At 41.0% G+C, this 26700-nt stretch overlaps 1 protein-coding gene across 1 annotated transcript in view; it reads right to left on the bottom strand.

The window, feature by feature from the left end:
• Window positions 1-26700, bottom strand: part of KCNQ3 (potassium voltage-gated channel subfamily Q member 3) — a 279980-nt gene that overhangs the window by 7137 nt on the left and 246143 nt on the right. Inside the window, exons 9-11 of the mRNA XM_073330106.1 lie at window positions 17214-17240; window positions 5264-5451; window positions 2954-3056 (exon numbers count right to left, since the gene is read on the bottom strand). Of these exons, the coding sequence (XP_073186207.1) occupies window positions 2954-3056; window positions 5264-5451; window positions 17214-17240 (318 nt within the window). The remainder of the gene's footprint in view (window positions 1-2953; window positions 3057-5263; window positions 5452-17213; window positions 17241-26700) is intronic.

Below are 26700 nucleotides of genomic sequence, written 5' to 3'. Positions count from 1 at the left end.
AAGGCAAAGCTGGGAGGGAGGAGGCAGCGACCACATGGAGTGAGCCTGACTCTGTGTCATCTCTGAGATGCTGGGGTAAGTGTCTGTGAAAAACAGGAAGTCTATCTATATTTGATTTTTGGTGTGTGTGTGTGTGTCGGAGACCATAAGACTGCAGATTCTGCAAAGACAAATCTATATAACTAACGACTTAAAAAGCGCTTTCTTAAAGGTTTTTCTTTGATTAACACGTTGATGTAATTGTAGTAGTTACTAACATAAAAGGGGTAGACATGTCCGAGGAATTTGGATTTGACCTTCTGGACATCTCTTGGAATCCCCAGTGACAGGCGTATAGCTGGCCACTTGAATCTTGTAATTTGACCACTTGAGACCTCTCCAGACTACGGGTAACTATTGTTTGGGGTGCTCTATAACCTATTGTGTTTCTGTGTGCTTGAGACTAAATAAAGCAGAGACTCTGAGTAAAGGCATTCTGGCGAGAGTGCTGGAGACTCATAAAGTGAAGGCTTTAAGTGAAATCACTTGATTTTGTGTGATTTGTGCCAGCCACATAACAGAGAGAGGTGCATCTCCCTTGGTTTATTTCCTGGTACTGCCTCACAGAGAGTAATGTTACTGAGAACTTTGGGTTTAAGGAACCCCGGGTAACAGACACACCCCAAGGATACATCTATGCTGCAAAAAAAAAAAAAAAGCTTTGTTGTTAACTCGGGTTAGCTAACTTGGGTTAAAATAGCAGTGAAGACACAGCAACCTAGGTTAGCAGCTTGAGTCAAAGCTGATAGGGAAATCTGGGGTTTAACTCGAGCTGCTAACCTGAGTTAAAAACTGAGTCACCGTGTCTTCAGTGCTATTTGAATACAGTCAGTTAACGTGGATGGATTCCTTTATTTGCACCGCAGATATACCCTAAGTCAAAATTTTAGATGGGACACCGCATGCACATGTACTCATTGACTGGGTGCACTCAGTTTCCACGATATGCATCTGAGGAAGTGAGCTGTAGCTCACGAAAGCTTATGCTCTAATAAATTGGTTAGTCTCTAAGGTGCCACAAGTCCTCCTTTTCTTTTTGCGAATACAGACTAACACGGCTGTTACTCTGAAACCTGTCATTATTTAAGGACACTTCTGAACAAGGCCCCTTAGGCTTCTGCTACAGCTGCCAGCATATTCAAAGAATGGTGGACACCCTCTTTGAATTGTCCCTACGTTGGATGTGCTCAACAGAGTCTGAGGCACTCTAGCACCTACTCTTGCATGGCTCTTTCACCTGGAAGACAGTCAGGCTATGGTGAAGAATTAACAGCTATCAATGGTGAGTACAACTGCAAGGAAAGTCGATTTTTCTGTGGCTTTAGTGTTATTTTCTGAGTGGGGGAACAGCAAGCTGCTACTGAGCTGGTTTCCTATCCTAGATGTGTGGTGTGCATTACTGAACCTTGGAATTGACCTCTGTTGCCAGCATTCACACTCTGAAGCATGTTTCTTGTGATACCAAGCAAGATGCGTCACACATCTTCAGTTACAGTCTGGGCCCTGGGTCTATTAGAATGTAAAAACTGTAATGGGGAACGGAGGTGACATTTGGGTCAGCTGGAGGCCACAGGATCGTGTGTCCATTCCTACCCAGGAAATGAGGGGCTTTCTGTGTTGAAAAATATCCACAAGATTTCACATAAATATTTCTTGTAATTTTCAGTAGAAAATCTTAACAGAAGGTTGTTTTCAAATTTAATTAAGAAAGCTTTGCTGGAAGAATGAAGATATTAAAATATCATATGCCAGATATATCCAAATGTCTAATTATGTTCTATAATCAGCAAAAATATTAGGATAAATCATAAATAGTACAGGTTGAAAAGACCTATTAGGTGTTCTAGGCCATTTGCACAGCATTGAAGGTTTGTTTCCTATAGTACATAGGGAATGGTTTTGTCCTGTCTCATTTAATTTGGAACAATTTACCAAGGATTCTCCATCACTCAGAATTTTTAAATCAAGTTTGGATGGTTTTCTAAAAGATCTGCTCTAGGGATTATTTTGGGGAAGTTCTATGGCCTGTGTTATACAGGGGGTCAGACTAGATGATCACAATGGTCCCTTCTGACCTTAGAACCTATGAAAAATGTCCCAAATAACGAGGCTTCCACCAATTTCCTAAAGAAATTATTTCCCAAGCTAATAGATCTAATTGCCAGGAAGTTTATCCTGATATTCTGCTTACATTTGCCCTTTCTTAATATCATCTTTCTCATCCTCATTATATCCCTTAGTACCAACCTAAATAATTCCACTGTGTTACTGGTGTTTAAATGCTTTAAATGTTTGTTGATTCATTGTGTACTTCACTAATCATTGCTTTACCAAGCTGCAAATATTGAGATTTTTTTAATAGCTACTCAAAAATCCACACACACCCCAAACCATTTCGTTGTTATTTCCTATTATCCCTGGAACTGGTCAAAATTCAGAATTTTTGTTCCATGGAAAATTCTGACATTTCAAAATTTCCTTTCGTCTTGAATCAGAATGAAAAGTCAATTCCACACAAAAATGAAAATTCCAACCTTATTGAAGCACTTAATTTCAGTAAGGTCAAAGCACTTTATCATTTTGACATTTTATATTATAAATTATTCAATAATAATATAAAAGTCAAAGTAATAAATTCAAAACAAAGTGTTTTGACATTACTGAAGCGAAACATTGATAATTTTTTGTTCAATTTTTTTGTGAAATCAATGAGTTTTCCTACAGAAAACTACTCCATCTGATAATTTTTGACTGACTCTAGTTATCTCCCTTTCAAGTGCCTACTATGATCTAACTGCCTACTCCATTTAAAGACCCAACAACAATGAACAACCTGGTGACATGATGCAGTGATTTCCGGTAGGCCAAGCATTAAAGATCAAAGCCAATACTGATGAGCATAAAGGAAATTTACCGGACAGCTCGGATGGCTGCCTTCAATGTGGGGATCATATCTTCCATAAGGAACTCATTACTGTAACCTCTGTCTTCAGTCATGGGATCCCCTGTTCCTGCATCTGTAAAGAAGGTCAAACACATGCATGTAAAAATCAGACCACAATTTACAACATTGTTTAAAACAATATTAAACCAAGTCAGTAATATAAACTAATTTCAGTCAATAATCACACATGAGAAGTTCCTTTGGTTACTTTGGCCAGCACTTATTCTCTAAATAGGGTGATGTCCCCCTGCATTCTTCTACACCAGGCCAAGAGAATGCAAAGACATTTTGTGGTTTCAGAAAGTCTCCCAAAATTCTAGCCATTTCATGAACCATCTAGAGCTTTCCTTCTTGTCAATTGGATTTAGGACCTCCCATTTTCGAGGAGTTTTAAAGAATAAAACATTGCCAAAATAGTCTATTTAGAGTGAAATGAAGATAAAGATCTTTTGAGCTTGATTCTATTCTCACTTGAACTGGTTTTACCCCAGTGTTACTTCACTGACTTCACCCGTGTGAGTGAATGATAATCGGGCCGTGTGTGAGAACTCACAGCCGTTTATAATCCAGTGGAGCTACTGTAGGTGGTGAGATTATGAAGAGGAGAATCAGTAATTCAGACTTCAATGGGCCATCCACAAAAAAAAGAAAAAAAAAAAAGAGGAAATGTGATCTGGAGACGCTGAAAAGAAACATGCCATGTGATCTATGACTGCCATTGGCAAGGGCCATTTTATGGAAGGTTGTGGCTGAAAGCCTGCCCTCAGGTGGTGACCTATTGCCTTTCTGAAGAACTTGTTCCTTTCTTTAGACTGGATTTTCCGCATGTCAGACCAATGCGGATATAGGATCGTTCAGGCATTCCCTGTGCACCCAAAATTTCAGTGACTTCAGCAGGAGTCTGAGGTGCAGAAGGATCAGGCCCACAGTGGAACCTTTTTATAGTAAAGGTATTTTTTCACAGAAATTCAGTAAGGTACAAATCTCTCCCTCCCACATGTTCCTGTGGCTACAGAGGCTCTCTGGGCAGTGCAACTGCTGTGGTTCCCCTGCACAAAGTGGGACAGGATTTACGGGGGATGTATAAGTGAGGTGAGCCCCCTGCTTGGTGCAGATCCCCACTGTGCAGAGAGATGTTCTGCAGAGAAGAGGACAGGTGTGCATGTGTGGCCTGGGACAAGACAAAAGGTTCTGCTATATGGTGCTCCCTCCTTCGGGGGTTCACACTAGGGCAGAGGAGCATGATTTCTGCTCTGCTGCCTTGAGGTGCTGTGATGATTCCTTCCTCCCTTCCCATGTACACGTCTAGCATTTGGCACAGCTACAAGGGCACAGCTCTGGGCTGAGACCGTGATCCTAAAACCAGAGGTTCCTTATAACTGAAATTATAATTTGCAAATTGCACTTGATAAACTGAGACCATTTGGGATTTTCATTTTACATCACTACAAACTGAGGGCCAAATTCAGCAGCAACGTGGGAGGCGCCCAGGGACTAATTTAGACTCTGTTACACTGAGAATGCTTCAATGGCAATTAGGCTGCCTTGGACCAACTACACCCTACTCTACCAATGTACGAGAGTCTGAGATGCTGTTACTAGCATCCGAAGCAGCTGAAAGAAGGTGTAAAGTAAAGCATAGTAGGGTCAGGCCTACTTTAACTCACACAGTCTTACACCTTCCGTGAGTTGTTTTTTTTGCTACACTTCTCTCTCAGGCAGGGGATAAGACTCAATGGGCCAAATTCACAGATGATGTGTAAGGAGCTGAGTGTCAAAGTTACACATTGGCCAGTTCAGAGAAGGCCGAGGGAGTATATGTGAGCAAGGTTACAGTGAGTTTAAGTTACTGCAACAAAAACACTGAGGGAATCTTGAAAAGAGCGTAGATTATACTAGCCTAGAATGTCACTAGACTTTCCTAGATACATGTAATCACTGCCCCTGAGTTCCCATATTTCCACGCTGACTATAAGTGGGTTCCACTGAAAGCGTATCAATACAGAACATGGTTGGTTTTGAGGAATACATACACTTTATTTTGAGCATTGCTTTGCTTGGATTGCAGCATTATTTTCCAAATCTTCCCCCAATGTTCCATAAATTGTCCACGCAAAGGCAAGGAGTAACTGTGTCTGCCCCAGATTATTTTAATCGCATTGATTTGCTATTTTGAAGGTCATGAAGTCTCAAAAGGAGATGGATTAAAAAAAAAAAAGCCATGGTAACAGGGTGAAGGAATCTGGGAGGGTTAAAAATGAATTAATAGAGACGTGCTACCTTCTGAGCTTTGCCAAAAGGCATACGCTTTCATTCGGAATGCAGTGCGAAAACGCTCCTTATTATTCAAGCCAACATTCTTAGGCTCTTTAGAAGGACTTTCTTCAATGGCATCTACATTCAGAGGGGTAAATAGCTTTCCTTTAGTATTGGTACCACGAACCCGATCCAAGAGACCCAGCTTTTGGCTACAAAATAAGCAAAAGTGATCAATTTCCCTCCGTTAATGCAGACCAGTACACTTTAACTTGCTTTCATGATGCTGTTCATATATCAGATCCCAAATAAATGTTTCACATACAAGGAGGACACTGCTGGAGCTATGGTAATTCATCAGTGTCTAACCACAACTGAGAATTCACTGTTGCGGGAGGGAGCGGCACTATAATACCCATGCAGCCAATGTTACTATCCTCTCTACCTAGTCTGCCATACTGCTTCTGCTCCATTAACCTGGCTGAAGTGCCAGCTTTATCATTAAGAAGACAAACACCAATATTTAGCCAGTATCATTATCTGATGATAGGGAGAATTGGCCTTTTCAGCTCAATGCCCTCTTTAAGTGCTGGTAGGGTGACCAGATGTCCCGATTTTATAGGGACAGTCCCAATATTTGGGGATTTTTCCTATATAGGCTCCTATTACCCCCACCCACTGTCCCGATTTTTCACACTTGCTATCTGGTCACCCTAACTGCTGGGTGCCTGTTAGGCTATTAAATGAGCTGCCCGTGCATAGTGATGATGAATGAGAGAAGTGCTGGACTCAGAATAAATTATTTTCAAAACAGCACAGACCACAAAGACATTCCTAAGCAATTGCTCCGTACATGGCACTGCAGAACACCCAGTTCTCACCCATTTAATTCCAGTCAATATTCATGGTAGGGGAAATGAGGAGGGTGTCTTCTGACTGATAAGAATTTAAAACATTCTGATGCCTTTCAGCCTTCTAGCCATTCGTTTTGTTGCCCTATTAGAATATTAATGCCACGAGAATGTGTGTTCTTCAGGGGACACTCTGCAGTTGGACCCACACTGGCCACTCCATGCTAACCTTTGGACTGGCACCTGTGAGCTTTCTGCAGGCTGAATTACTGGCACTCCTCAGTGATTCTCTTGCAAGGATTAAAGTATGGTGGACAAGGTGTGGCTTGTGGGACAAATGCAGATCCATGAGAAACTGGACTACTCTCATCTTTACAAGGAGGTGTGGTCATTCAGACCATAGGAATGTAGGATATAGGACGGGAAAGGGCCTCCTGGAAAGGGCCTCACCAAGTCCAGTCCCCTGCTATCCCAGGTCATACAATCAGGCTACAATCAGGTCATACCATCAGCACACATTGTTCCACCTTGATCTGGGCATTATAGCTAATGGCAATTGCAAAATATGTCACTTTATCCACATTATTGTGGCTCTCAACTATCTATCTTATCTAAAGCTAATCGACTGATGGAATTGCTAACGTGCCTATCACAATGAGTTATGTCCTAGAGAAATTGATATTATTTAAGATAAATCTTTGTATGGTGATGAGTTTTAGAAGGATAATTGTTTTTTTTAAAACAGTATTGTCAATGTGAACACCATATCTGTAGCCCAGTGAGATCAGTACCTTGTATTTTTATATGTAAAACAACAATGAAATGCATTATATAAAACTCCCCACAAAACATGGACACATCTTATAATTTCAGAGCAGAGATGAATGGCTACATAATTTTTTCCCCTAGCAGTATAGACTTTTCCCATTGCTTCCTGAAATGTGTATAGTGTGTAGTTACAGTCACACTGGTGATGACTGCCTGTATTTCTTTGCAGAAGCTAAAAGCAATGCTGCAGATAGCAGCAGAGGCATTCAGAAAGTACATCCTTTGATCACAGGGGGACAATTTGGTCCCTGTTGAAAATCAGAGCACCCTTGGGGCTACTCTAATTTGCACTGGCTGTAGCATCTCCCTTGAGGCCTGCGAGCCCAGGTTCACCTGAATGCAGCAAGCTCAGAAATCTAATTCAGGGAAAATGAAGGTGAAGACAGTAAGATCACTTGGAAGATTGCTTGGATGAGTCCTGCATACACCTTGCGGGTTACACCACAGAGATTCTGTTTGCTTGTTCAACTAAAATATAAAAGCACAGTTCTCAGGAGAAGCTGCTTTTGTGAAAGGCTTTAAAGGAGAAGAGGGTGCCACTGGCATACCCCTCAAAGGGGATTTTGGAAGTAGGGACTGAAAGGAAGAAGGCACAGAAGTGGGTTTGGGGGCCAGAGTGCATTAGATGAGCAGCAGGGACTGAACAATCATGGAGAAGACAGACACATTTGAAATTGGGAACGAAGAGTTTGAATCTGATGCAGGAAGCAAAAAGGTGAAGTTATTAAAGTGAACTTATTTGAAAGAAGGGCTGAGCAGGGTCAGAGCTGGGCAAGGCAGAGGATTTTTGCAGCGGAGTTTTAGACGGATTGGAGGGACGATGGGGTGAGATTCAAGGAGGAGGAGTTACAGCTGCCAGGGGATGAGAAGGTCAGATGGAAAGCGGTGCTGAAATGTTCAGAGCATCCTATGTGCATCAGATCTCCAGTGGAAGTGAGCTTCTCACTCACCTTATTAATAATGATGAGCAAATTGCAAAAGCTAAAGAGGTTCACTTTGGGTGAACAGCCTAAGGTTCAAAGCTGTATGCAAAGCAAGTGCTCTAGTAAGTGAGATGCAAATTTAGGGCCCAAAGTTAGGCAAGTGGCCTCATTTCAAATAATGCTGAGCCCTTCCAGGTCCCACGAACTGTGGGTGCTCAGCACCTCTAAAAATCAGGCCTCTAGATGCCTAGAGGTTGATTTAGTTGCACCCCTTTAGGCACTCAAGTTTGCACATTTTGGCCTGAGGTTACTAGTAAGGATGAGCCCAAGCAATGAAGTTTAGGCCAAGGCTTCCTCAAAGTTCACTTTGATTTGGGCCCATCTACATTTTCCAAAAATCACCAGTTTTGGTTGAGTGAAGACTGTGAGAAATTGTCATGGGAAGCATAAACTTCCTGGCAAAGGTGCCAAGTGCTGAAGAAGGCAGCAAGTGGCAGAGATTGTGTCGTTGGGGGACTTCTTCAAATATGCATAGAGGGCCAGAGGAAGGCTCATTCGGAAGAGTGCAGGGAGGGAAGTGTATTGGAACTGGGCATGAACTACATGTTGGCTATGTATAGCCTCCATGTCCATCTCAACTCCTCAGGCCTGTCTAGATACATGATGGGCTCCCTGCCTTACAATTCAAATGGCATACAGTGTTAATTGGGAATTCCTCTTAATGCAGACAAAAGGATTCTACTGTATTATTTCTGGTTTGCAGATGGAGAAGTAACTTGCTCAAGGCCACAGAAGGAGTCAAAAGTTGGATCTGGAACTTCTGAGTTCCCAGAATTGTGCTCATTGGACTAAATACCAGCTTCCTTAAGACAGTAGGTAGAAGCATTAGCCAGACCAATGCTGTGAGAGTGTGACCACAAGGACATGGAAGTGTATTGGGACAGAGCTACAGTACAAAGAAACTCGAAAGCTTATCTCAGGATTTATTCTAAATTCGGAGCTAGGAATCCCTGCACTGGTTGTCTCAAAACAGGATTCCTTGCTTTTCCACACCTCCCTTCTGGAATGTAGGTCAAAATATTCCTCTCCATTCAAAATGACAGATCGCTTATTTGCAGCAAAGATCTCAACTGCATATGTCCACAGGATGTTCTCTCTATTTTATTTATGCTAAATAATCTAATCCTATATCATTCCCAGATTCTCCTTATAGGGCAAAATTCTACCCTTTGAATCCATGAGCAGAATAATGCCCCTGCACTTTTATTTTTTAAGTCCTTTATTTTCATTCTCCAATATTTTAGGTTGAAATCTGATGGCGAACTCTCAAGCTCACAGCAACACTTACTACAATATTAAACAATTACACAGGGGATACTGACTTGCATGTCTGAACTAGGGCAGCTACAGCAGTCAATGTTCAGGACATCAAGCATCAATTTCACTTGAAAGAAATGTTGCTCAGTTTACAGTGCATTGTGTACTAAAACTCTCCAGATCTCTTTCCAGATAAAGAATGAATTGTCATCAGACAAAGAGTGGGCTTTATTCTCACTTCCAGCAGATGGAATTTGGATCTATTAAAACAAAGGCCTGGAAACATTTTATCTTATTTCATGATCTCCTTCATGAACACAGCACGCGCGTGACTCAATATCAAAGTATTAAAGCATGCAGCGATCACATCACTCTTCATAAGCATGACTAGAGCAGTAGTTCCCACATACTCCTACAGGTATGGCTACTGGTAGAGCTCAGGCTTCTGGCATTGCTTTGGAGTGGGTTTTGTCCCTTTGGTATGTGGTTCCATGGCAAATTCCTCCCTTACACAAAATTCTGATTCTGGGGTGAAACTTTTAACAACTTTCATTGCAAATCCTAAACATGAAGTGGTTACAGAATGAGGACCTTCATGACAAACCTGCAGAGCATCATCACTGCCCGCCTCCCACTCAATTGTGCGCACCCCCAAGCTGCACTGGAATCTGAATTGCTCCAAACTTCAGTCTTGTGCAACTAAGCACAGTCCCAAGTTAGATGCACCTATGCTCCATCGTGGATCATATGAAACTGCTGAATGGGAGGCAAGCTGATGTGTAGCACAGAGGCTCAGCATAAAGGCCAGATGCTCAGTTCATTGATACAGAAAAATTCTGCCCTCAGATTCTCACTTGCAGTTTCCACTGACGTCAGTGTGAATTCTGCTGGAGTTTCTCAGAGCGGAATGTGGTTGCTGGGTGTATAAGGAAGGGTTAGGGCTTGGAAGGGTTAAGGAAGGGTTGGCTGCTGCAGCTGAGGTTTTACATTCACCCTAAAAGGGTGCGAATCATTAAACTAGAAGATTAGCTCCAGAAACTATCATGCAAGACAAAAATGCAGTTTCATCCCATCATGCAAGTCAGACACTCTCCTCTATGGGACGGTTTTGTTTTGTTTTGTGGGTTTTTTTGCACCTAATACTGGAGTTTCATAAACTGAAAATATTTGTGCAAGAATGAACAAAAACCCAAAGTGATAATCCTTACAGTGGATCAAATATAACCCCCACCTATATTTGTAATTTTAATCCCCAAAAATAAAACACAATACAATAAAATAAAGTAAAAAGATCCAGTCAGGAACTCTTCTAATGCATTTTTTAACAGTGAAGGGCTAAAATCCATATGCTGTTTATGGTTACAATCTGATATGTGTCAGCTCTTTTTCAGGCCCAAAAATCCAGAGTTTGGTCAAGAAGATAGATGCCTAGCAAATAGTGAACAATATTAGCTAAGAAGCAGAACAAACAAAGGACAACCTTGCTTTTTGCTAAGATAAGCTTGGTCAGCAAGAAGCCAGGTGGAAATTATAATTGGGGGCTTTATCTCAAAGTTGCAAACAGACCAAAGGAATGAAAGGTGCCCTGTTTCTTCTGTAGAAGAGGTGCCTTCCTACACTAGCCTTGAGTTTATGGAAGAAGTTCAAACATGTCAGTATGAGATATGATATCCTCCCTCTCACAGATGTGCACCTCTCCTCCAAGCCATTGCCAGTGCCTGCCTTAGAAACACAAATAAACAACTAAAAGACAATCTTTATTGCTATATACTTTTCATTTGTCCTTTTGCTTTAACTCCTAGGTGTCTACCTGTTGGACAATTGGGGGGAGCTACTTCAGTCCTATGGATCCCAAATCAGAATTCAACATATATATTTTATACTAACACACTCTATATATTGTTTAAAGGAAAACACCTGTGTACTAATTAAGTGTCAGGTGTTAACCTGAAACCAGGGGCGGAGACTTTATGTAACCTTTTGACCATTGGCTACTGTGCTTATCTTGTCTTGCTGCTAGACCTATCCAGGGGTTTGGGACTGCCTACCCCTTCATTTTCCTCCACCCATGGAAAATCCATATAATCCATTGTAATCAATTGTTTGGCAGTGTCTCTGAGCCTAATAAGCAAGGTGACACTCCGCCAGCGCTGTGCGTAATAAACCCACGTGCTTGATTCTACATGGCGTCCATATTTTGTTCCTTCAAACAGAAAGTTTTGTAATAATATTTTTAGATCTGTTTTGCAGCTCAAATAACTGGAAGCACAAGGCAGTCATGCTTACCCCAATTTTTACTACATTAGCAATTGTATCTTACATGGGTGAGCTTAGCTCTGGGAAGCCAAACCTATATTGCATTAGTTTACAGAAATATAGTGCACAAACAACAGAAGTAACAGGTCAGATTTTCAAAAGCACTTAGCTTTGGCCTAACTCTGCTCCCTCTGAAGTTAATTGGATATTGATGTCAATAGGTCAACACTGAGTCCTGAAAAACCCATCCTCAATTAATGCTCCAACATATCAAAAGCCTTCTGTAAATTGTCTTAGTGATCACTCTTCCAAAGTACTTCCAAACATTAGCCAACTAATTCTCGACACACCTCTTTGAGGAAAGTAAATAGATATGACATTCTGCAAAAGGGGAAACTCAGAGAAAACACTATATTCAGCCCTAAAATAATCAAGGACAACTCCTCCTGATAACTCACACCTATACTTAAGGAGCCAGGACTAGAATCCTAATTCATAAGGTCCAAAATTGCAGATTTCTAGCATGTGAGCTATAGAAAAACTCTTTTAGCTACTAGTGGTAGTAGTAAGTCCTTCATCCTCTCGGTGTGTCAGCCACCAGACAGCAACACCATTCACACACAAAGCCAATACGTCACAGATCCTTCCATTAGCACCCTGAGGGCCCAATTATTCAGAGAGATTCTGAGCGCTTCTTGGGAGGTGCTCAGCAACTTGAAGGCTTGGGACATCTAGGTTGAGTTGCCTACAAATATTTTCATGGTGGGGGTGCGGGGTGTGTTGTGCGTGGGATAGATGGAAGAAGAATTAATGAGCTACAGCAGAATGATAAGAAAAAATTGTGAGGACAAAATAAAATGCTTGACAATTTAGGCAAAAAATCAGTTTCTACAATAATGCATCTAGACAGGTCCCCTAATTATTATTTATTATTTGTATTTCATGCACCTGCAATATGCAAGATACAGGCCATCTGCAGGAAGATGCAGTTTTTGCTCCAAATTGCTTACTGTCTTAGGCCCGGATTCAACTTTACTTACATGCTTAAAGTTAAGTTCTTTGATGAATCAGGGTCTAAGATCCTGGTCCTGCAAACACTTATACACATGAGTAAGTTCACACGAGTGAGTGGTACCATTGAACTCACATGCAAAGTTATTCACATGTGTTGGTGTTCACAGGATTGAGGTCTTAAAATAATACCTAGGTCTTATGCAGCACATTTCATCATTGGATCTCAAAGTGCTTTTACAGATGGGGAAACTGAGGCACAGAGTGGGGAAGTGAATTGCCCCTGGTCATTCAGCAGCCCAGTATCAGAGCCAGAAATAGAACCCAGGTCACTCGAATGGCAACCCAGTGTTCTAACCACTAAGCTACACTGCCTCCCTTAACATCTTTTAAACATTGCCCATTCTGTGCTAGCTTTTTTGTGCCCTTGCTTTTTTTTTGTTAGATGAACTACTGTAGTAAAAAAAGAAAGCACAGACAGAAAATGGTATGCAGCAAACATGAAAAGAGAAAGATAGGTATATACATTCAAGTAATAACTGAGCCTAAGTTTTCTTGTGATGCTTGATCCAAAGAATGACTCCCCAGTAAATATGACATTACTGTAAAGTGAAGAAGAAGTTGTTAAGATGAGAGATTAATGGTTATTAGTGAAACAGTGAAGTATGGAAAGGGCCTTCCATTTGTGCTTTAAAATGTGGGGTGCAGATCCCCCCCGCCTTTTCGGTTTCCTGGAGGTCCATTCAGAAAAAATGCAGACAGTGACATTTTCCAGCTATCCTTGCAAAATATGATTTTATTTTTGTCATGCTATTGTTACCAGCAACACAGAAATATTAGATTATACACAATCCTTTATAACAACATATTAAGGGACCTGTGTAGCTCTTTTCATCCAAGGTTCTCAAAATGCCTTTATATTTATGTATATTTATTATGTATGTATTGTATCAATCCTACTTTAGAGATCAGAAAACAGAGATGATAAATGACTTGCTGACAGGCAGATAATGAGACAGTGTCAGAGTTTGGAAAGAACCTAGATCTCCTGATACCTAATCCCATAGTCTAACCACTAGACAATGCTCTCTATACCCAGTCAAAACTCTTTCTGACTTTGTGTAAGGGCTGCAGAATCAGGTTCAAAACCTGAAAGACTTGTCTATTATGGCTGTTTTTGTGTAAGGGCCTGATATTCAGAGACGGTGAGAATCCACAGCTCCAGCTGAAGTCAATGGAATAGATGTCAGCACTGCTGAAAATTGGGCCCACAATTCCTCCCTTGTCTCTCTCACCAACAGAAGTTAGTTCAATAAAAGATAGAACCTCACCTTCCTCGTCTCTCTCAAATACAGAGGAAGTTTGCAAAAAGTTGGAACAAAAAAGGCACATTTCAGGATCCCACTCAAAAATTAGTGGAAGCTTTGAAAATGTACGCTTAACACACATACATTTATCAACTAATGGTGATAAAGAACTCCCACTGCCAAATGAACCTCATGTAAGGGGACTGTTGTCCCCTGATTAAAACTCAGTGGGGGTGTTTTGGTTGGACAGCTCCCAGTACCAAAAGAAAGGGGAAGGGTCGATGAAAAATCAGGACCCTGAGACAGACAGTCCCCAGGGGCAATGGGGAGAGGCCAATGCTCCAGGTTAGCCTGATTGACAGGGTGGGCAGGCTAATCAGGGAGTCAGGAGGGGTCCCGTCCTCCTTGTGAGCCAGAATTGCCTAGGTCAGACAGAGTGGGGCTGAGCTAAGGAGAAAGCAGGGGCCCAAGCGGAGCTGGGGAGCAGAGCTGTAGCAACCAGAGCCAGAGGGGCCAGAGAAGCAGCCCAGGGAGCTGCAGGCAGAGCAGAAGCAGTGCTGGGGCAGAGTGGTGGAGCTGGAGCTGAGACAGAGTGGAGCCGGGTGCGGTGAGCAGCTGGGGAGAGCAAGGGGGACCCTGGGCAGTGGGCCCAGCACAGGGAGATGCCCCCAGCCAAGAGGCCCTGCAGGTCAGACTCGGAGGGGGATTGTAACCCTGATGGGGCAGGGGCAATGCTGGGAAGAAGGGTCCTGCCACCTAAAGCCTGAGGGCGTGTGGCCACCGCCAGAGTAAGTGTCCGACCCGCAGCATCCCTGCAGCACAGCCAGGGCCTGGGACATGTGAGGAACAGTCTGAACTTCCCTGACATTCCAGAGACACTGGTTGTGATGTCCCTGTGCCACAGAGCGGGGTTATGTTTCCTTTAACCTTTCCCATTTTTTCCTTATTTTTTTAAATTGGTTGCTGTTTCATAAATTGTATTTGCTTTGAACTGTATGTAATGATCAGTGGGTCAGGGAAGTGCCCAGTGCAGAGAGAATACCCTGGAGTGGGGACACCCCAGCCCCTGCCCTAAGTGACCAGAACAAGATTGGGGGTTGAGCCACCCAGGAATTCTGGGCCCAGCCTTGTTGGGGTTACGAGGACTCTGCCACGCAGGAGAGTGGAAGGGGAGCCCTTGAGGTCAGGCAGGCCTCTGGGTAAAGGAAGTGGGAGCGAGGATTCAGATCCTTTCGCTAGCCCACTTCACCAGGGTTGTTTATAAGTCAGAAAAGTTCCCCTATGGGATTAGGTCTGAGTCAACTGACAGGCCTTGCAATGCACCCTGGAGAAGAACAGATCTGGGCTATGTCAGACAAAGGAGGAGGAGTGAATTCATCTTTCTACAGAAAAATGTCTATGTGATACTGCACTCATAGTAACTAGCAACCCAGTATTTAAGGTGCTTGAGGAATGAAAAGCAAGTGAACAAGACTTCTGGCGTGAAGCCATAACCAGGTAAATCCTGACTAGAGATGAATTAAGAGTAGGGGCTAAATGCTGCCTTGTAGAGTGTGGGTATGTACCATCTATGGGGGAGGAACGGTTTTTCAAAGAGCAGCAGCAACATGCACAGCAGAACTGAATCTACCAGGAAGGCATACCCAGCATTCATACCAGAGTCTCATCCTATCCTGTGCCAACACCAGGGACCATGGGCAGTCAGGCCTGCTCTTCATCCAACCACATCACATAACTGCCTGGTTTTACCCTACATGAAAGGTGAGATCCAGTAAAACTTTGGGGTGCCACAAAAATTATATCAGCCTTCCTTCTTCAGACACTTTCATGTAACCTCACCACTGGATACATTCCTCTTCCCCCCTCTACAGCCTCCTCGGTGGCCCTTTCCTCTCCTCCCCAAGCACCCCAAATAGTCACATACAGCTGTGAGTCTATTGCACCACTGGGTCCAGATTGCAAGAGTCTTGACTTAAACTACCCCTGCACCTGACTAATATTCTGTTTGTTCATGGAAATGAGAGAAAGACAATGCCGAATTTATATCTGTGTGCGTGTGTGTGCACGCACTATTCTCAATGAAATCATATGGAGCTTTGCCACTGAATTCAGTGGGCACAGAATGGAGATTTAAAAAACTATTGTTCATCACCAAACCCTGCCTCAATTTGAGTCTATACACTAGTTATTTATTTCTAGCTCCTCTTTGACAGGCACAGCTCAACTCCTCGTACTCCCCCTGCACTCCAAAACTCAAACAATACACTTTGCTGCTACAACTTTCTCACTAAGAGCTTTGTGGCTTCCAGGCACCGGAAACCCAGTCGCTTTCTGTGCCATGCCCTGTACTAAGAAAGCATGCCTTCATCGTTTGTTTCTATGCAATGTTAAAGGAAAACTGGAGTGTAATATAAATTATAATATCCTTTATTAAATCTAATTAAAAAGAAGAGCAAGTCACTTAGCAATTTTAATTGCGCTAATTGTAATAGAACAATTAGCGATCAGACAGGAAGTTGTCATATTGACAGCATCATGGGGCCTGATCCAAAGTCTACTGAGGTCAATGGGAACTGCGCACACCTGCCTATTTATCTCGAGTGGTTCAACCTCTCATGAAATACTCATTTCCTTGTGCTGTCTGGTTATAATGATTGCAAGATCAGTAACCATTCTGCTATTGTTTCAAAAGAAACACAACCTAGGGAAAGAAGGGATTCTAGGGTAATATTTTCAAAAGCACCAAAGTGACTTCAGAGCCAAAGTCCTACTGAATTAATTGCTTTTGAAAATTTTATCCCTGGTGTATACGTGCTTTCCTAGTGTGTTAAGAAGCTGCAGTCTGACTAATATCACATCCCTGCTCAGTCACTGAAGAAACCTTACTTCTTTTCAGTTGGGATCTGCTCCAAAGTCAATGGGAGTCTTCCATTGGGAATGCCAATGGACATTATATCAAACCCTAAATAAGAGTTGTTTTTTTAAGAACTGCCAAGGGACTTTAGTAATAATGTTCGTCTATCTTAGGATTTCATTACACCTGTTCTCAAAGAGCTTGTGAACGTAGTGAATTACAACAATCATGATTTCTCATATCAAGATATTGCGGTGTTATTAACCAACAATGTTAGTTAGAAGACCCAAATTCTCCCAATAACAACCTGAATGCTAAGCCATGGTTCTACTGCTTAGTCTAACAGAAGTCTATTTAGGCCAATCCTTACACATAAACAACTAGTTAGGTTAGTTACAAAAATTCTACAGTACCATACATTTTGTACACATACGATCTTTGATCCATTATTAAAGGGTAGAATAAAGGAAGCACTCAAATACATTGTTTAAATTGTTTTGAATGAATATTTACAATGTTAATAGCATTTTTTGTTCATGGCATGTGAGCCTACAAGCAAAACATTAACCATAAGGCATTCTTCAACCATGATATTAAAGCAAGGATATAATCATGACAGTTACATACCTGGCAGTACCATCCAATTGCTCTTTTCTTTTGGGGAAAAGAAGAGCGAAAGCAATAGGAAAAAGCAAGGAGAGAAGAAGTGTGTGTTAAATTTAGAAGTTTTCTTTCTGGCATTGCTGTAGAGCAGTGGTTCTCATCTTTTCCATACTGCAACCTGTGTTACAACAGAAAAAGCTCTGGCATTCCCCTCCCAACTAGCTATAAAGAAAAGAAGGTGGGTATAACCCCATGCAAACCTGTTTATGACCCTTACATTGAGGACCCAGTCTTCAGCGAATAGCTAGGTCTATCACATAGGGCAGAGCAGCAGTTAAGTTCCACATTTCGCTTCAATTGTAAAGTCACCCAGGTAGGCTTGCCCGGATGGGCCAGCTTGATATCGCACCACTGAGTCAGAACTCCCAATGGTCACCTGCTCCATTGAGGGAGCTGAGAATTAACATTTTGAACAAACACTGAGCTCAAGGACCTCTTTGGAAATGGTTTAATTTTTTCAATGGACAGTGTGAAACTAAAGACTGAAGTAGTAGAGAGACAAATGAGAAGAGTAGAAAAATTAACCGAGTCCTAAATAAATACTTCCAAGGGGTTTTCCCCCTGGAAGATTTATTTTATAATATATCCCAGACCAGTCAGGGTGAAAGATGTTGTGAGTAAAACAAATTGTGAGTTATTCTTTCACTAATGGAAATGTGACATGTTCTTTTCTCTCTCAGCTTACTGGTTTCGGATGTAAACAAATGCTTCCCCAAACCAATTTAAAGAAATACTGTGGAATGCTAACTGCTGCTAACTATAAGTACAGTGAGCACATCAAGTTTAGTCCTCTTGCAGAGACATTACAAGCTCCAGTCATATTTTGCGTCCACAGAATGTTGCTGGAATCAGTGATAACACCATAACTGGAACAAACTCTATGTGTATCCACTGTAGGCACAATGCTGCACTAGTAGGGATCAATAGTAAAGAGTAATTGTAATACTTAGTATTCATATGATACTTTTAACCTATAGAGCTCAATGTGAGGAAGGATTATTATCCCCATGTACAGGCAGGAAAACTGAGGAACAGAAAGGCTCATACCCAGGTCTGCAAAAGTTTCCATTAATTTGGGCTATTTCTGGTTTTTGGCACCTAAACTCAGAGAGCAGATTTGAAAACAAAACAATCAACAAGAAAAAAAGATGATCCCCCACTTCCCCAAAAAACCTTGTTTCTCATGAACTCTCTCCACTACAGTAGCCTATCCTCAACTAATGGCTGCAAAGGGATACAATTATAAAAATCACTTAGCCCTTCCCTCCCTGGATTCATTAGACAATTAAATAGTTCCACTTACAAAAGGCCAACATTAGTTCAGTTAATTATTCTGTTCTACGTGGGTTCTGATACCATGCCCATCATTGTGATGTCAGAACACTCTGGCCAATACAGTTCAAGAGGGAGGGGGAAGAACCCTCAGCATTAACAAAACCCTTACATATTAAAAAATACTGTCAGTTCTGTGCATGTTGGCCATCTATTCCCAAGGTCTCCTGTAAAATCCAGGTTTCAGAGTAACAGCCGTGTTAGTCTGTATTCGCAAAAAGAAAAGGAGTACTTGTGGCACCTTAGAGACTAACCAATTTATTAGAGCATAAGCTTTCGTGAGCTACAGCTCACTTCATCAGATGCATATCGTGGAAACTGCAGCAGACTTTATATATACACAGAGAATATGAAACAATACCTCCTCCCACCCCACTGTCCTGCTGGTAATAGCTTATCTAAAGTGATCATCAGGTGGGCCATTTCCAGCACAAATCCAGGTTTTCTCACCCTCCACCCCCCCACACAAATTCACTCTCCTGCTGGTGATAGCCCATCCAAAGTGACAACTCTTTACACAATGTGCATGACAATCAAGTTGGGCTATTTCCTGCACAAATCCAGGTTTTCTCACATCTCCCCCACCCCCATACACACACAAACTCACTCTCCTGCTGGTAATAGCTCATCCAAACTGACCACTCTTCAAGTTTAAATCCAAGTTAAACCAGAACATCTGGGGGGGGGGTAGGAAAAAACAAGAGGAAACAGGCTACCTTGCATAATGACTTAGCCACTCCCAGTCTCTATTTAAGCCTAAATTAATAGTATCCAATTTGCAAATGAATTCCAATTCAGCAGTTTCTCGCTGGAGTCTGGATTTGAAGTTTTTTTGTTTTAAGATAGCGACCTTCATGTCTGTGATTGCGTGACCAGAGAGATTGAAGTGTTCTCCGACTGGTTTATGAATGTTATAATTCTTGACATCTGATTTGTGTCCATTTATTCTTTTACGTAGAGACTGTCCAGTTTGACCAATGTATATGGCAGAGGGGCATTGCTGGCACATGATAGCATATATCACATTGGTGGATGTGCAGGTGAACGAGCCTCTGATAGTGTGGCTGATGTTATTAGGCCCTGTGATGGTGTCCCCTGAATAGATATGTGGGCACAATTGGCAACGGGCTTTGTTGCAAGGATAAGTTCCTAGGTTAGTGGTTCTGTTGTGTGGTATGTGGTTGTTGGTGAGTATTTGCTTCAGGTTGCGGGGCTGTCTGTAAGCAAGGACTGGCCTGTCTCCCAAGATTTGTGAGAGTGTTGGGTCATCCTTTAGATCCTTAATAATGCGTTGGAGGGGTTTTAGTTGGGGGCTGAAGGTGACGGCTAGCGGCGTTCTGTTATTTTCTTTGTTAGGCCTGTCCTGTAGTAGGTAACTTCTGGGAACTCTTCTGGCTCTATCAATCTGTTTCTTTACTTCTGCAGGTGGGTATTGTAGTTGTAAGAAAGCTTGACAGAGATCTTGTAGGTGTTTGTCTCTGTCTGAGGGGTTGGAGCAAATGCGGTTGTATCGCAGAGCTTGGCTGTAGACGATGGATCGTGTGGTGTGGTCAGGGTGAAAGCTGGAGGCATGCAGGTAGGAATAGCGGTCAGTAGGTTTCCGGTATAGGGTGGTGTTTATGTGACCATTGTTTATTAGCACTGTAGTGTCCAGGAAGTGGATCTCTTGTGTGGACTGGACCAGGCTGAGGTTGGTGGTGGGATGGAAATTGTTGAAATCATGGTGGAATTCCTCAAGGGCTTCTTTTCCATGGGTCCAGATGATGAAGATGTCATCAATATAGTGCAAGTAGAGTAGGGGCTTTAGGGGACGAGAGCTAAGGAAGCGTTGTTCTAAATCAGCCATAAAAATGTTGGCATACTGTGGGGCCATGCGGGTACCCATAGCAGTGCCGCTGATCTGAAGGTATACATTGTCCCCAAATGTGAAATAGTTATGGGTAAGGACAAAGTCACAAAGTTCAGCCACCAAGTTAGCAGTGACATTATCGGGGATAGTGTTCTTGACGGCTTGTAGTCCATCTTTGTGTGGAATGTTGGTGTAGAGGGCTTCTACATCCATAGTGGCCAGGATGGTGTTATCAGGAAGATCACCGATGGATTGAAGTTTCCTCAGGAAGTCAGTGGTGTCTTGAAGGTAGCTGGGAGTGCTGGTAGCGTAGGGCCTGAGGAGGGAGTCTACATAGCCAGACAATCCTGCTGTCAGGGTGCCAATGCCTGAGATGATGGGGCGCCCAGGATTTCCAGGTTTATGGATCTTGGGTAGTAGATAGAATATCCCAGGTCGGGGTTCCAGGGGTGTGTCTGTGCGGATTTGATCTTGTGCTTTTTCAGGAAGTTTCTTGAGCAAATGCTGTAGTTGCTTTTGGTAACTCTCAGTGGGATCAGAGGCTAATGGCTTGTAGAAACTCGTGTTGGAGAGCTGCCGAGCAGCCTCTTGTTCATATTCCGACCTATTCATGATGACAACAGCACCTCCTTTGTCAGCCTTTTTGATTATGATGTCAGAGTTGTTTCTGAGGCTGTGGATGGCATTGCGTTGCGCATGGCTGAGGTTATGGGGCAAGTGATGCTGCTTTTCCACAATTTCAGCCCATGCACGTCGGCGGAAGCACTCTATGTAGAAGTCCAGTCTGCTGTTTCGACCTTCAGGAGGAGTCCACCTAGAATCCCTCTTTCTGTAGTGTTGGTAGGGAGACCTCTGTGGATTAGTATGCTGTTCAGAGGTATTTTGGAAATATTCAATTAAAATTAAAAAAATATAAGGTGCCACAAGTACTCCTTTTCTTTTTGTAAAATCCAGGTTACAAGTGCCCTCATGATTCAAAATGAAGGCACACAAAGCTGCTCCTGAGATGTCATGCTGGGTGAAATCCAGAATACTACAAAAGGAAATTGACTCCATAATAGACTCTTAGTTTTCCTCTTTGTTAAAAGCCAAGTTCTGCTCGTTCTCCCATTTCAAAGAGGACTAGATCAAAGTTAACTAACAGACTGCTAATGTGCATGAACAGGGTCCACATGGACAATTAATCTGCAGATTCTGTGGGGTAGATTCACACCCCAGCTGGTCACAAACTATTTGTTTGTGTAGACAAGCCAATAGAAAGAAAAGAAAAGAAAAGAAAAAAGAAAAGAAAAGAAAAGAAAAGAAAAGAAAGATCAAAGGCCTTTTCATCAGGTAGATTTTTCCTAGCTTGTCTCCCAGCTGTGTGATTCCACAAAGCCCTCTCTAAAAGCAGGCTCCCTACTTACCAGGGTGGATAAAGATCAATGATTTTTTTAAAAAATAATCTGATTTTTTTAAATTTAAAATTGCATTTTTTTGATAAAATGCTTTTTTAGGAAAAAAACCTATCTAAAGATAGTTTTAATTAAGATATATTATAGCTCAAAGATTTCTCATCATGGAATAGGGATTATAAATTCTAATTGTATAGTATGAGACAATATATTCATGTAATATTTAAGAAAAGTTTTGTAAATGAGTTCCAATAGTTCATGAATTAGGTTTCCAGGGGCTTCTGTATAGATTATTTAGGTTAATCTTTCTATCTACACAATGGGACTCAGTGCTCAGTCTAGAAGATACCATCAGAGATGCTTAATTTTGCAGTTCTCAAACTGTGGATTTGTGTCTCCAGAGATAACATTCTTGTTAACAGTAAAAATGGTTTTAAATAAATAAATAATATATAGAGGTGAGAAATAGCAGACTTCAACCCTATTGTCCCTCTGCAAATTTGTGTACACAGAGTCAATCCCTTACCTCTCTCTAAAAGTGAAAAGTTTCAAAAAGTTCAATGAATAGAAGATTGTTGGGAGCAGAATAGATCTGGACAAGGAGAAGAAGGCTGGAGATAAATGTGAGCAGGGAGGAACAGGCAGTAGAAACAAAAGTGAAACTTTTTGAGTAGCATATTCCAGAAGTCTTGAGGTCTTTCTGAGTGTAGCCTTCATTGATTTGAGATCTACCATACCAGTCTCTCACTAGAAGGGAAAACATAATGGCAGCAGGCTGTAAAAGAGACCCAGTTTGGGAATATTTTAATGAAATTCCTCTATCTGTGGGTAAGACTGGCATGCGTGCAAAATGCAAACAGTGCAACAAAGAAATGCAAGGCCTGGTTGCCTGAATAAAACAACATCATGAGAAGCGTTCCGTCTCAGGAGGAAGTTGCATTGAAGATGATGAAAGGAACGTGCAGGATCTTATATAAATATAGCTATTACTCTATGGTACTATCATTTTAGATGCAGTTTTGAAAAAAAATAAATAGCTGAAATAAGCAGATCGTCCTTTTACAATTTCACCTTTAAAGTAGTACTGAGTATCAGTGAATGCAATGAGTAATACTAAATGAGCAGTATGGTAATACTAATTAAATAACTGCATTGACTTATTTTGTTTAGGAGAATCCATCCTCAACATGCAGGATTCTGAAGACTATCCACCTCCACTATCCAAGATCACAATAATTTTCTATAGTTTCAGAGTTATCTGCCAATGATAGTGTTTCAGTCACATCATGTATGTCACATAGCCACAGTTGCAAAAAGAAAAAAAAATCTCCATCACCCAGAAACAACCATAGATAAATTTGTGATAAGAACCAGCAGATTACAAAAAGAGGTAATTGATGAAAAAATTGCCCGGTTTGTTCATGCAACAAACTCTCCTTTCCGTATGATTGAGAATCCATACTTCATTAACATGGGTCAGTCATTAAGACCAGGATACAGTCCACCCAACAGAGCAGAAGTCGCAGGAAAATTGCTGGATAAAGTGTATGAAAGAGAAATTGAGCAGTCTGCAAAAGGTCGAGAGGGTGAAATTGTTAACCTAAGTCTTGGTGGGTGGAGCAATGTCCACAATGATCCTGTTGTATGTGCTTGTGTGACAACAGAAGAAGGGAATGTCTTCCTTACAGAAACAATTAATACATCAGGAAATGTGCACACAGCACACACATTACAAGAAGTAGCAGTAAAAGCTATAACAACCTGAAAAAAAATTCAAATGTCTAGTACGCAGCTTGGTCACAGACAATGCTGCAAATGTATCCAAGATGAGAAGAAATTTAGAAGAGAGTGAAGAGAGTCCCAAGCTAATAACATACGGTTGCAGTGCTCATTTGATGCACCTCCTAGCCAAAGACTTCAGTGTTCCAGAAATAAAGGCTAATGTTGTTGAAATTGCAAAATACTTCCGTAACAACCAACTGGCAGCAGCTTCTCTGAAAAAAGGTGGGAGGAACCAAGCTAGCTCTCCCACAAGACGTGTGATGGAACTCGGTAGTGGACTGTTTTGAGCACTAGATTAAGAACTGGCCTAATCTGATGACAGTTTGTGAACAAAATCATGAAAAAATAGATGGCCCTGTCACAGCCAATGTTCTCAACACTGGGCTTAAGAGAAATGTTGAACACGTGCTGAGTACCCTGAAGCCTATTTCTGTAGCCTTGAAGAAGATGCAGGGAAATAGCTGTTTATTTCTGACGCTGTTGAAATTTGGAAGGAACTGAGTGAGATTTTAAAAAGAGAAATATGCAATGACAGAGTTAAATTACAAGCATTAAAAAAATGAATGGGACAAGCACTATCTGCAGCTCATTTTCTTGCAAATATTCTCAATACTCGGTATCAGGGTCAAACCTTAACTGCTGAAGAAGAGGAGTTGGCTATGACATGGACATCCAGCAATCATCCCTCCATAATGCCAGTTATAATAAACTTCAGAGCTAAGGGTGAATCATTCAAGAAATATATGTTTGCTGATGATATTTTAAAGAAAGTTACACCAGTGAACTGGTGGAAGTCACTTAAGAACTTGGATTCAGAGACTGTTTAAGTGAAAATCTCACTTTTAACAGCAGTAGCTTCTTCTTCCGGTGTAGAAACAATATTTTCTTCCTTTGGTCTAATTCATTCCAAATTGAGAAATTGTTTGGGACCTGGAAAAGCAAGAAAGCTTGTTTTTCTTTTCCAGATTATGAACAAACAGGAAAATGAAGATGCAGATAACTGAGTTATCTGCAGAAGCCAATCATTTTAAGTTTCTTATGTTGACCTGGCTGACATAGTCGATTAAATTTCTTTTTTAAATATTTCATTGAACTATATTAGTTAAAAACAATTTTAACAAAAACAAACCTGATTTAAAAAAACTTGAATGTTTAACTAAATTCAAACATTCATATGCTTGTTTTGTTAAAATATTATATGTTTGCTGTTGAAGAAAAAAATCCAGACTACATAATGTTGTTTTAGTTAAATAAAACAATTTAAATGTCTATCCTCCTAATACAGCATGGCAAGAAAATCCTCCAAATATTAATGATTAACCTGTTGAATTGGAGATAGTTCATCTCCCAATGACTTCATAAGTATCTGCTAAAATTATCTTTGGTAAATGAAATAACCAAACAATCATTCATTTTCTGATATAGCTGTAAAACTAATCTTCAAGCGATTTATTTTGAAAACCTACATCTATCTCTGAGTTGTGAAGAATATGTATTAAGGTTATAACAACCAAGAATGCACTTTTATGTAGAAATCCATGATTAAATTGAGTCTTCCTGACTAGTGATATAAATCATGATTTAAATCAATTTGATTTAAATCAAATCCACCCTGCTACTTACCCATGACATCTGCAGAAGAGAGTAGCAGAGAAATGTATAATACCACAAAAAAAAAGCCTTGCACAGCAGAGTTCACTTAACTGACATCTGAAAAGCGACATGCCTGCCTAATTGGGACAATTTCTAAGATTCATGCAATGCCTTGAAGCAACGGATAAATGACACAGCCTTCTGCAGATGTTTTGTAATATTTCCTACCATAAGTCTCCCACTGTCTTTTGTTCATCTCAAGTCAAGGAATTCAGATACCGCTGCGATGGGCAAAGCATAAGATTTTAAACAGAATTCCGTTCTTTCTATTGCTTTGAGCTTTATTATTTTTAATTATTATATATTAAGATTATTTTAAAGAAAAGTGGTCATCTCTTTGCTCAGTTTATTTCTGTGAAGTGTTAAAAATCAGGTACATCCTTTTCTTTCCACTGGGATCTTCCTCCTGAATTTATTGGAATCTAGGGGGGTTCTCCCACGCTTGAGTGGAGCCTATAAATAGCATCTCCTGAATAGATTTAGGGTTTTTTTTTCTTGTGAAGAGGAAACATTTTCTGGTGAACTAAAGTACAATATAGAATCAGAAAAGTCATTTAAGCTAAAATGGCATTTGGAGGGTTCCATATTTATTTTCTCTACATGATTTTAGGATCAAGCATGCTCAGTTTACACCCAGAAATAGTTTTGAGACTACCAACTTGTCAAACAGAACCTGAATCTGAAAAACAAGTTGAGTTCTTCCCTCCTCTTACTCCATCATTCAAAAAAAATATGTAGAAATCAGAGCACAGCTTCTAATTTTGTAAATGATAACTGAAGTACAACAGAATCCAACTCACATTCCCATAGCTGTATTCGCTCTGCAAAGCTAATGAGAAAAAATACTTTTGTCAATTCCATCGAGAGACAGGAAGCAGATCATCCTGAGTGTGTGCGTGTGGGTATTTGTATTTGTGTGTATTATATGAATGTGTATGTGTGTGCATGCCTGTACACGCACATGCACACACCACTGTTCCCCAGTGGCCAGAATATTAAATCAGCTAACATGTGTTATTGTATTGCTCTATAGTGATATGCGGAATGTATTTTGTAAGTTGTCATTTTTACACTTGCTTTTCATATAACCATGTATTAACTCCATATCTAAGGCCATACTTTACATTTCAATTCATAAGGAATGGGTTTTTGTGATGGTTTTTATTCTAATTATTTAAAATCCTCCTCCATTTGCGCAACCCTATGAGAAGTATTTAAACTAAGTTATGAGGGTTGCAGAGCCCAGTCCTTAAGGAAGTCTAGGAGAATGGTCTGTAAATCAAAACACAAAGAGAAGCAACATATAAATGTTTTTCCAACACATAGTCCCCACTTTTCAAAAACTCCAAGATTTCACAATTAGTTTCCCTGCCTCTAATGAACTGAATTATCATCCCCAATATAGAAAAGTCCACACACACTAAATGGATTTTCACTAAAC

The sequence above is a fragment of the Lepidochelys kempii genome, chromosome 2, assembly GCF_965140285.1.
Source record: "Lepidochelys kempii isolate rLepKem1 chromosome 2, rLepKem1.hap1, whole genome shotgun sequence".
In the NCBI taxonomy this organism is placed as follows: domain Eukaryota; kingdom Metazoa; phylum Chordata; order Testudines; family Cheloniidae; genus Lepidochelys; species Lepidochelys kempii.
The sequence above is the reverse complement of the archived record's forward strand: the minus strand, read 5'-3'. Positions and strand labels throughout refer to the sequence as shown.